The 12,544-nt window shown below is 36.2% G+C and overlaps 1 protein-coding gene across 3 annotated transcripts in view; it reads left to right on the top strand.

Annotated features, from left to right (window-relative positions):
• PLCD3 (phospholipase C delta 3) overlaps positions 1-7,066 on the top strand; it is a 68,631-nt gene extending 61,565 nt beyond the window's left edge. For all 3 annotated transcript variants that reach the window (XM_026718253.2, XM_026718252.2, XM_087916238.1), the window contains 5 exons: positions 447-563; positions 2,688-2,866; positions 4,055-4,190; positions 5,183-5,332; positions 5,846-7,066. In XM_026718253.2, the coding sequence (XP_026574038.1) occupies positions 447-563; positions 2,688-2,866; positions 4,055-4,190; positions 5,183-5,332; positions 5,846-5,934 (671 nt within the window). In that variant the 3' untranslated portion in view covers positions 5,935-7,066. The remainder of the gene's footprint in view (positions 1-446; positions 564-2,687; positions 2,867-4,054; positions 4,191-5,182; positions 5,333-5,845) is intronic.
• The last annotated feature ends 5,478 nt before the right edge of the window (positions 7,067-12,544 follow it).

Genomic DNA, 12,544 nt, shown 5'->3' with positions numbered 1-12,544 from the left:
TGCAGCTGATGCAATGCCTCTATGGACATGTGATCTCCATACGGGCATTTGGCAACCAGCACTCAGTTACAATGTTGCAGTGTGTTGTGGTTATGAAATTGGTATTTGCTACAGTTGTTGCTGGCTTCCAACAAACAAAGACATTGGGGAAGGCAGCAGTTGGTTACCAATGATGATCACGTGACCATGGAATGTTGTAACCATGTGGGATTTGCTTAACAATTGCAACTGAGAATGCTGGAACTGCCATAAGTTATCATGGTCATGTGACATCTCATCTTATGACCATGTTGGTTAGCAACAAAATATTTGGTCCCAATTATCATTGATAAGAGAGGTTTACCTTTAGTACTCCATCACTGTCAGGTGCATAGAAATCAGCAGCAGGACCACTGCCTCTTTCCTTCTTTTTGATCTAAAGCCGGAAGCTTCTTTCCTTTCTGCAGGAAACTTCTTTGTCCGATACAACACCCGGTACCTCAGCCGTATCTACCCATTGGGTCTGAAGATGAATTCCTCCAACTACAATCCTCAGGAGATGTGGAATGTCGGCTGCCAGATTGGTAAGAACAAAGAGGAGTAATCCATGCCGTGCACTTCACTTCTAGTCACCTTCTCTCTCCCACAATTGCTTTCTCTGCTGGATTTGCTTTGATTTCACAAGTGAATCATAGATTGGAGGAGTATTACCCACAACTCCAATATGTGAGCAGGAGAGATGGCTACTTTCCAGTAAAGTTCAAACCTACCAATAGTCATCCTTGTTTTACCCTGAAAATTGAAAGTGGCTTTGGAGAGAAGCAGGAAGTTGAGGATGAGCAGAGAGATCTTAGTCCGTGACTGAATGGAAGCTTACTCAGACTACAAAGGCAGACCAGAATTCCATTTTTGTGGAACTCTGTTCTCCTTGTGTTAACTAATCCCTTTGGCTCTGTGGCAGCAGCGCTGCAGAGTTAACAGAGACCAAGCCTGGAATCACATTATCTAGCAACCAGTAAGAATATCATGGATCACTTGATGCATCTGGCATTGCATAGATCCGTGATGGCGAACCTATGCACAGGTGGGACGCAGAGCCATTGTGCCAGCACGTAAGCTGCAGGAAAACTTACCTCACTGGGCATGCGTGTGCCTCACAGCTGATTTTCAGCCAGTTTGAAGCCTTTTTGGCCTCCCAAAGGCTTGGGGGAGGCTTCTGCAGATTGAAAACTAGCCCCTTTTCATCACTTCCTGTTTTTCCAAAAATATCGGAAGTGACAAAATGGGGTTAGTTTTCGGCCTGCAAAGCCTGCAGAAACCTGCAAAAGCCTTCCTCAAGCCTTTGGGAGGCTGAAAAAGGCCTCAAACCAGCCGAAAATCAGCTATGAGGCGCAGTGCAGGTAAGGGGGTGGGGTGGGTGGGTGGATTACGCCTGTATATGTAGGGGGCATGGGGTGGGCACTCATTGTCTTCTGGGTGCTGGCGAGTGCAAGTGTACAAGCACACACAAATTTTTGGCACAGAAGCCCAAAAAGGTTAGCCACCACTGGTATAAATCTTTTCACGTTATTGTTTATTCACTGGAGGAAGTTACCTTATGCAAAGAAAGAATACAATCCATTGAGCCGAATAGGATGGGCGATGGTTGTCAGCTTGAAGTCACAGAGTTGAAGAAACTGAAATCATTTGGATTTTAAGTAGATGCTCTGCTGTTGAACTGTACACCTTTCCTCAAGGTTTTAAAATAATATGCAAAACAAAGCATTAAAATGTTTTGGTCCGTAATACTTTCCTTCAGCAGCTTAGATATAATTTGAATTAAATGTAAGATGTATTCCTTAGAACAAATTAATAATCACAAATGAAGAGAAATATGCGTCTCAGGTTTAATAATGCATTAATAGAAGGGAGTACCACAGATATCCTGTCTTTAAACTTCCCAGATCTGCTCCTATTTTACTTCTCATTATTTTTTATTTATTTTGAAAAAAATATTTGCCACCTATCTCATCACGAGGCTACTGTAGGAGGGTTACAATTATAAAAAAGAATGAATGAAAGGAGTGTAAACAGAAGTAAGACAATAGAACTCAGAAAATAATGAAAAGGGAACACAACAAGAATATATCAATATGAATACCAAAAAGTTGGATGGATGGAAACAGAGAGCAAGGGGGAAGGGGGAATCTGTCATCAAACCAGCAGCCACCTCCATTGTGGAATTCCCACATTTGGTGCCCAAGTCAACCAGCAGAGCCACATCTTCAGGCACTTGCAGGATAGGAGGGTGAGTGGAAGTTTTACCTTAAAGGGTAAGATGTTCCAGAAAGTGGGCACTGCAGCAGAAAAGGTTCTTCTTCTGGATCCTGATTGATGGGATCCAAAGTAGACCCTCTCTGTTGGCATGAGTAGGATGGGCTTGTCCTATTGGTTCATCAGGTAGCCTGGAACTATGTCATTAATTGCTCTAAAGGTCACAACCAATACCTTGAACTGCACTTGAAAGCAGACTGGTAGCCAGTGAAGTTCATAGAAGTGTAATATGGGCCATCCTAGGGACCCAAAGACTGCTTGCACTGCCACATTTTGTCCTGTCTTGCTGCTTTTTGAATGTGCCAGTAGATACAAAGTTTTATGAAACTGCACCGTGATAATATTTCAGTTTTATGATCTGTTTAATCATCTTTCTTTCTATGTTCATATTTCAGTGGCACTGAATTTCCAGACACCAGGTGCTGAGATGGATTTGAATGATGGGCGTTTTTTGGTAAATGGCCGCTGTGGCTATGTGCTGAAACCTGCTTTCTTATGCAATAACCAGAGTAATTTTGACCCCAAGGTTCCCATTCATAGGAGTGGCCAGCACCCTGTTGTCCTCACCATCAAGGTATAGTAGAATGTAGGATATTCTTTGAATTGTTTGCTATATGTATTTAGGTGCATATAAATGGAAAGTAGATGGAACAGTAGACTTAACAAGAAACATTATTGCATAAATCCTATTGCTTGGCTTTAATGTCATGACCATAATTAAATGTGCTATTTCCAGGTTCTACAGAAACGGAAACATGCATACCTTTAATATAAAATACTTTTGTTTAAAAGCCAAACACAAAATGGCTTCCGGAAGATCTTTTTATTGTAAAGGATCTTTACTATGTTAATAGAATTTTGGAGGAAATCACCCATATGATGCCACCTTTTACTTATAACAATTATTCTCTACTTTACTATGATTTTGAGTTAGTATATAGACCTGCCTTTAAGGACCCTAAAGCACCATGTGTGGATCTTTACTTCCCTCACTGTATCTCATAACTCTGTCAGGTAGTTTGATTTAAATATATTTAAAATTCTGAGTTTTTTCTTCTCCCCAAAGAGAAGAAAGAACTTTGCTAAAACAGAAAAGACTGAACAGATAAACAATGTTTTTTAAGAAATAACCCTGAGAACTGCAAATATCCTAGGTTTCTAACTCTTAGGCTACAAAGTTATTTCAAACTAGTATGACCAATATCCACTGAAATCTCAAATGCTGAAAAAAGGATTAAATAAGTTTCACTGTGGTTGGTGTAGAACTTCAATGCTTCTGATGGAATATATTATCACGCAGCCCAGATTTATATGTTAAATTATGGAAAATAGCTTTGCATCATTTTCAGAGACTGCAGACCTCTTTTTTTTTTGGAAGACATTAGTCCCTGGGTACAGAATTTTAATTTGATGATAGCAGTGAGCAAATAGCCTGATTAAGGACACAGGTTGAAAAGAAGATGAGGCATCTGTACTTTCATTAGCTGCATTGAAGAGGGCATTGTGGCAGGTAGGTAGTAGTTTTGCAAGGGCCCCTTCTGCTAAAATTCTCTTTTCTACTGAACAATTATAAGTGTAGGAGCCCTCTCCTTTTCTGTTTGTTTGCATTTGGCTACTCTAACCAAATCAAATCAATGGAAGTTAATTCTGATTTCAGGATCATACTAATTAATATATTCAGCCAATTTTGTGTACATTGTTGGTTTTTAAGAGTTGCAAGAGAATGCTCAAATGATTATTATGACTTTTTTCCTCCTTTCAGGTGATTACGGCTCAGCAACTTCCCAAACTAAATAAAGAGAAGAGTTCTTCCATTGTTGATCCTTTTGTACGGATTGAGATTCATGGAATTCCTGCAGACTGCTGCAAGAAACAAACTGAATACCGGTTAAATAATGGTGAGACAAAGCCTAGGAATGAAAGCAATAAGGAGAAGCAAAAGTAGAGAATTGTTGGTTGTACTGGATCCACCCAGCACGATGAATAGTCATGAATTGTGCATAGTTAGTTCATAGCATAGTATTTGATGTGCATAGCATTTGATGGACCATGATATCCTTCCCCCTTCTATTGGACCAGAGGAGAAACAAAGGTAGAGTTTGAAAAAAAATCCCAAGGTTAGTTCTTAATATTTCCAGATAAAAAGGAAACATGAGTAGCAAGTCTGAAAAAGTCCTCTGAACATGCTTTTTGTTTTCAACCTTAATTGGTGAAACAACTTAACAACCATAAGGTTGGTATAAGAAGCTGGCTTATTCTGAGTTGGCTTATTCATACAAATGGTTTCGCCATGCTTTCCTCCTATTCTCCCTGCTCTGAAAACCCTGGGTTATCTTCACAGAATGTCTTGTGCCAACCTAATATGCAAAGCACTTCTTCTACACAGGAAGACCTAAAAGCTGTCTCCAAATTTTCAGTGAATTGACATTATGATAGGTAGTATTGTGAAGACGCACTCCCAACAAGGAGAAAGTGGAATAAGCATCTTTGTGCTGGGATAACAAAATTACATGGATCTTTCAGATTTCTGATTCATCCTTTTCCTTTCAACCGAATTGGGAGGTTATAGCAGGTGAATATTTAGCCAGGTACAGGATAAGGCAACATCTTATATTCACCCAATGCAGTATTCATGGTACATTTATTAAAATCCCTTTATCTGTTGAATGCAAACATTTGTTTTTGACGTTGAAAATTTATAAATAAGACCAAATAGTGGAGAAAAAAGGTCAAATTCAAAAGTCTGAAAAAAACCCCAACTTTCTGAAAATTTGCTAGATTTAAAGCAATTCTTAAGTTAGTATAGGTTATACTGGAATCTGACTTTAACAAAGGATCTCCATACTATTTCTGCCTTTGAAATTCTACTTCTTGGATTTTCCCTCTGCAGGATTCAACCCATGTTGGAATGAGATATTGATGTTTCAGATACAAGTTCCAGACCTGGCACTGGTGCGCTTTGTAGTAGAGGATTATGATACAACTTCCTCCAATGATTTTGTGGGACAATTTACATTGCCATTGCCCAGCATTAGGGAAGGTGAGTGTTTTTCTTCCAGTATTAAAAAAAGGCTTGAGTAGGGTGTTGTGAACTTTCTAGAAGAGCCTGCCTAGAAGTAGCAGAAATTCTACACAAGTTTAGATTAGTTGGTTTCATGTCTGATTTATTTGTTGAATAGATCTACCACCAGAAAGTACCAGTCCTGATGGGCTCTACATAGAAGTTTGCCTGTAGAACAAGTTCCTTGAGTGAATTTAAATAATGACACAAAGACAGATGTTTCAAAGGAATTTTCAGTGTTAAACCATTCCAGCAATTATCTTTCAGACATTTTAGAATCAGAGGCTGCAGAATTTGCAAATTACTACATTTGGTGTGACTCTTAAGAGACATCAGATTGCAGATTTAGATCATTCTGTGATTTAAATTCTCAGAACTGGCTATGAGCTGAATGATGATAATGTGTTTATATAACAGAAAAGGTCATGTAGAAGAAATATATGCTAGTTAGTGAGCACTGTAGACCCATTTTCCCTGTAACTTTCTCTTCAGGTTACCGGCATATCCATTTGCTTTCCAAGGATGGTACATCCCTTTCTCCAGCTACCCTTTTTGTACATGTTAGATGCAGGAAGATGTGAAAGCTACAATAAAGGTTCGATTTGGAAAATGTGAAAGTGGATTGAGAGGGTCTAATCAGTCCTCAGAAGAATGGATGAATAGTTGTGCTAATTCTGGATGCCAGCTGCTACTAAATCAAGTGAGGTTGGAGCCACAAAGAACGAATGTTGCAGCCAGAAGATCCGGACTGAGAGAAGAGCCTGAATATTCAAGCTATTTTATTAGATCATGATTTCAGATTCTTTGTGTAGTTGAAGCTAAAAAACGATGTAACCTAAAGACTCCTAGAATGCTTTCCTAGACAGGATTTTAATCTGACTAAATATTCCATTTTATTCTCTTGTTTGCAGTGGCCTGCAAAAATACACATTGCAGATAGGGATTTTCTATATTATTTCTTTGTTAGTCACAATAGAAGAAGCCTAATGAAAAGATGTTAAGTGATATCTTGTAAACTTGGGCTAGGTCCATTGAAATCTAAGGATGTGAGATAGATTGAGTTGTGACTAAGATTAATGAGTGATGGTGGTGTGACCCTTGTAGTAAAGACCTAAGAAAGTGAAATGTGACCCACAAATTTAATTGTAGAATTTGAGTTAGCCCAACTGATTTGGAATCTGATGGAATATATATGCACTTTTGACAGGCCAAAATGGAGATTGGGCACAAAACTTTTGTTTAGGACAAAAATACTACATGTAGCATAAAACTTAGGTTATTTCAAAGATCATGTTTCAAATAATGAAGAACAGATGGGAATTTTTAAGACAGAAAATCGTAGAATTTAATCACAAGCCCAGAAGTATCATAGATATATGAAAATTCTGTACCTCACTTCATCTACTTGGTTAGCTTTTCCTGATACTCTAGAATAATTTTAATGAGATTTAAATACTAATTGACAAATTAGTCTTAACTGCTATTCAAAACATATGTATTTATATGGTCTTTATTCTGGACAAACACTAATAATTATTCTTAGGTTTATTTTGATACATCACATAGATTGATATGAGGAAAATATTAGTATTCCTACACATTCTCAGACTCATTTGTGGAGAAATGTACTTTTAGAAATTAGATTTGAAGCAGTGTGCTATTTTTCTCTTAGAACTTTTCATTGTGAACTATAAAAAAAAATCACTAGAGCATTAAGGATGAAATTATTTTTGCTATATTGTTTCTCCTGGTGAATTTGAAATAATATAGTTTCAGAGGATTTAATCTTTCAGTACAAATTAAAATCAGCTGTTGGCAGCTTGTGGCTGTTTTGGCAATTGCTAGTTAAGCTGTCACTCACAATGCATCTCAAAGGATTTTTATATTACAATCCTACATTATCCTACTCCTATTGGGAGCCATCAAGTTAATCACTGCCTCTCAATATTACCTTTTACAAGATTGTTCTTGTGACACACACACACACACAACACACAAACACAGTTTTGAGTTACTAGAGGAAAGGCAGCCTATAACAATAATTTTGTAAGGTTTTGTTCCAAGAGAGCACTTACAAGAGTGTAGTTTTAACTGAGGTTTTTTTTATTTTTCACCATTTACTGCAGCTTGGATTAGATGGAAGATAAGTCAATTGAAAATTTATAGTATGCACTCATGCTTAAGCTATGGATGATAGCTTCACAGTAAATATTAAGGTGGCATAAAGGAAAACGGTAATAACTCATTTGATGTGTTTTTTTCAAAGCATTTCAAGTATCATATAGTCTACTTTTAATTTGCAATAGTTTCTTGAAAGAGTTGGTTCATCATTTATACTTTAGAGACTAAAGAACTTCTGAACATTTAGTAACTGTTTTTATCATACAACCTAATCTTATTTTTTGGCGGTTCAGCCTCAATACAAATAGAGTGCAAGGTATTTCCCAAGCATTCAGAAAGAAGTCAAATGAATCTGACAGCTGAGTTTGGATGACAACATACATAGGAACAAGAAGAGTATGTAATTATTTTAGTGCTACTTATGAACATTTTCAAAGAGGCTTCAAGTAAAATTCTTTAATGATTCTTCTCACAGATCACACCCAGATTTTTAGCAAAGATATCAGACACCATCAAGAAGCTTGCCTGGCTGCTGCTCCTATTTCACTTTTGGCTCAGTAGATTCTCTTTTGAATTTGCTCTCTCCCCTCTTCTGATTTTTCTAGGCAGATTTCCAAACTATGACCATTTCCTTCCTATGTTCCTACTTACAATTAGATCCACCCCATGAAGCAGCAGCTGCTTACTCTCTTGCAGGGTATAGTTACTATTTCTAAACACAGGAAGGCTTGTACACTACAGCACTTTAGAGCTGTACTCTCGTTTGGAGATAGAGGTTCACTTTTTACTTGGGGTGTAGAAAATCTGGGGCATCAGTCCCGACATAGCAAGGAAAAACTAGGCTATAGAATTGGCCCAGACCTATTGTTAGACAAGCTCAAATTTCTCTTATGGGTGTACTTTGGGCTGCTATCAGAAGTGTGAGGTTCAGGTTTCCATATTTTACTTCTGCACTATTTGTAAAAATAACCTTACCTTATGGAACAGAAGGAAGATGACCAACCAATGGTAATATCTAGTCATGCAGCATGAAATTCAATCTCTTGGCAACAATACAGGATGCAAAAGACAACATAGGGCAAGAGGAAGGGTATTTGAATAGCAGCTACACATAACCTATAAAACAGAAACCTATTACTGCAGTTTTCAAAAATTAGTCTAAATTGGCCTCCCACCCAAGCAGTATGAGATGGGCCTTGAGTCAAATCCAAATTTTATAGGTAGCAGTGTTACTTTATGAAACAAAGTTCAAATGTGGATAGGGAAGTAAACTATACATATTTCTTGAGATTTTTCAGAGGAAGGTGAGTTGTAAGTATAGAAATTAATAAAACAGTTTTTTTCCTGGCCATTTCTAGATTTTCCTGTGGAATAGATTATGACAAAGTGATCAAATCAAATTCAGAAATGAATTTAAATAGTTGAAACCTGATGACGTTTGCTTTCGTCAATCCTGTATGTTCTGTGATGTTTAGCACTAGACAAAGTTTACTTTTGAATTTATTTATTTATTTTTGATGGAGCCTATTTAAATGTAATTTACAAATCCAGACCTGGTCTTTCTATGCAGAGAAGTTTCTCAAAAGCAATGACATGTGTTCATTGTCTGCCCCTCTCCTCTCCAATGGAAAAAAGACCCCATGAACCTAAAAATCTTCTAGAATTTGTTACTTTGTAATTATCTATATATTAAAAAGACTGTTGTTTGTAATGTATTAAATAAGTAAAATCAGATTTAATTTTAGTAAATGATCTAAGAGAATATTCAAGTTCCATGGAGCACCCAAACAAGAAAAAGAATAAAGCTGTAATTGCTATGAAGAATTCTGAAGGATCAGTTCCTTTAATATGTATGAAATTTGGGCAATATTGATTGGGATAAATTTGTATTTTTTTAATGTTCTTCTAGGTTTTATAAACAAATTTAGCCAAAATATTTTTGTTCTGTTTTTAAAAAGCAGGTAAGATCATAAATATGGATTTCTCCCTAAAATTCAGATTTCCTTGGGTTGTGCACAAATAAAAATGTTTCTCCCATTTTCCAAAACATGTTTGAAAAATGCTAAGTACTTTGTAATGCAAGTATAGTTGAAACATATTTTACAGAGAAAGCCACTCACATTTCCATGTGCAAATGTGTAAGTCAAAACTCATTCTCTGGCCACAAAATTTATTCAAATTGTCTGAAAACTTTATACCAAGCCAACAACAACAGCCCTTTGACCAAGGTGTATAGCTGAAGCTTGTAATACTTTTCTTACAGAAATTGAGGAGTAAACCTAAGTCTTAAAGGGGAAAATGTTTCCAACAGATGATTTTTTTCAACTGGCATGATGTCTGACTTTTAGAAACATAACTTTATAACTATTTAATAAGAGAAAAGATTTATCAATTTGAGACGGCTGTGGCATTTTATTACAAATAAAGTAACTACACGTCACTTAAGATTCTATATCTGGATAGTAAGGAGGAAGTCAAGGATTAAATTATTAGAAATTTGCCCCAACCCAATGACCCTTGTTGGTTTTGCAGGCTAACCCATCAATTAAATTATATAACCCTGCCAATCAGCATGCTTTAGGAAAACCTGCTCCCTTATATAAAACAGTTCTAATTTTATTGTCTTGTTTCTCAAATAAACAGCATTATTTTGAAGGCAACCTTCTTACCATGGATTAATACTTATTCACTCTCAGTGGACTTCCTACTCTTTACCCAGGTCACTTTTAATTGCATGTTATGAGAGGCAGGAGAACCAGCCCATGTAATGCAAATAGTAACTTATGAGAATGTCATTCTCCTAAATCACTGCATATGAAATTATTGAATCACTCAATTATACCTGGTATACCTTAATTATTCAGTAGAGGCAGGATGGAAGAAGTTTTAAAATACAGGATCTGAAAAAGTGAACAGTAGAATGTGGAAGAGCTTTCAGGCATGTGGGTGGAATGATGCTAAGAAATAATGATCTGCTGCTTTGTCCAATGGATTGGCAATGGATTTATGTCAGGTCATGCTTCAGCATATTGGAGACATCTTAAGTGCATCCCATCATACAAGAACTTATACAGTGGGATTGTACTAGCATGTTATTTCTGACTATCTGTATTTATGCCTATCCTAACAACTACTGATTTGCTATTCTTATTTTAGGATACCAGCTAGCTAAACTTTTTAAATTAATGCTTATGCAGTAAATGTGCCATTTTTAAAGATGGGATGCTATCTATAACTGGGATCTTTGATGAAAATTAAATTCTCAAGCTCTCCCTCATGAAACACAGAAGGGACAAAAAAGGTTGTTATGCATTTCTCACATTCAACAAATCCTACAAAGAGATCACATGCACAAGAGACCGGGACTCCAAAGTTATCTTTGATATGGTTCACATCCAGAACTGTAACAGAAATGAAAATAAAACTACAATAACCAAACAAAAATGCCAGAATTTGGTCTTCCAAAGTGTACAGAATCTGAATTCAGCAGCACATCTGCAATATAAGCAGATATTAGAACTGAAGCTTTCAAGAGCAGTTTTCTATGTTTCCCATATCATATATGGGAATAATTACATCCCAAAAAAGTTACCAGTGAATTGCCCATACTATATAAAGGACAACTTGGACACTGAGCAAAGGCAGAGAGATCATATTGAAGTTTTATCATTTATACTGCTGTCATTGTGAAAATTAAGCTAACTATGCAAATAGAAGGATTTTTTTAAAGTGTAGATGTCTTTCGCTAATTGAAAGGAATGACACAAGAAATGTGCAGGTTTGGGGGGGAAATATAATCTTTTTCCACAAGATTTGTTTCAAATTTCCAAAATGCCTTTTTTCTCCAAAGCAGTATATAAGCTCTTGAATTAGGCATTTTGTGCTATATTGTCTATTATACTATCTACTAACCACCACACAGATGATGCATACTAAAAGTCATATAGATATGTGCTCCTCTGTCACTGTATTTTCCCTGAAGTAAAAAAATCTATAATTACAGAGATTTCGTTATGTCAATAAACTAATCTGTGCAAGATAAATTAACCTTGATTTACCTAGCATGATTCAAGCTTTCCACTGAGAAAATGAGATGAGATGATACTAACTGTCCTAGTCACATGATAATCATATTTTGGAAGATTTTTTAAAAAAACTTTTCATTGTCATACTATATTATGGCATGGTAGTTTGAAATAGTACACTGGAAAGGCCCTTCAGATGTTGATGAACTATAAATTTCAGTAGTCCTCATCATTGGTCCTGCTGCCTGGGAACTGTAATGTAGTGTACTAAAATCTAGATCCCAGTTCATCAATATGAACTAAACTAAAATTACATCCAAAAGCTGACTTTGACAAAGAAGTATATCTTCCTAAAGCATATTTGCTGCAAAATTCACTCCTATCAGTTAAAAAAAAATAGGGTCAAGTTTTAACTGGGCAGTTAAATTGAACCCCCTCTCCAAGATGGAATAATTAATAACTCTGTTACTAATTAACAACTGCAGTGATTCACTTAACAACTGTGGCAAGAAAGTTCATAAAATGGGGCAAAACTCACTTAACAAGTGTCAGCTTGCCAGTGGGAATTTTGCTCTCAATTTTTGTTCATAACTCAAGGACTACCCTATATAACCTAACTAACATTTATCCCACCAACGAAGTTCTTACATCCTATAAAATATATTGAATACATTTTCATTCTAGCTTCTCTGGTGTTTTCTGTGAACACTAGCAAGTTTTATGTGAACACTAGCAAAATTGCTATATATATTTAATCCACTAGTAGAGCGTCTGATTTTATCAGCCAATTTTCATTAGAGGAAATTCATTAGTTATTTTCAAAGCTAGACAATATAAATTGATTGCAAGACAGAAAACTAAAGTTTAGAATAGTTGATGCATTAGATACCATAGCTAGAAAATAAATGGAGATCAGAATTTATAGAGAATAGCTACAATTCATGATATTAAATATCCCCCCATTACAATTTCTTGGAAGTAATTGGAGAATTTCCTCAACAAAACCAAGAATGGATTCCATAAACCAAAAGCCACAAACTATACA

The sequence above is a fragment of the Pseudonaja textilis genome, chromosome Z, assembly GCF_049901715.1.
Source record: "Pseudonaja textilis isolate UNSWEBS1 chromosome Z, rPseTex1.2, whole genome shotgun sequence".
Lineage (NCBI taxonomy): Eukaryota > Metazoa > Chordata > Lepidosauria > Squamata > Elapidae > Pseudonaja > Pseudonaja textilis.
The sequence above is the reverse complement of the archived record's forward strand: the minus strand, read 5'-3'. Positions and strand labels throughout refer to the sequence as shown.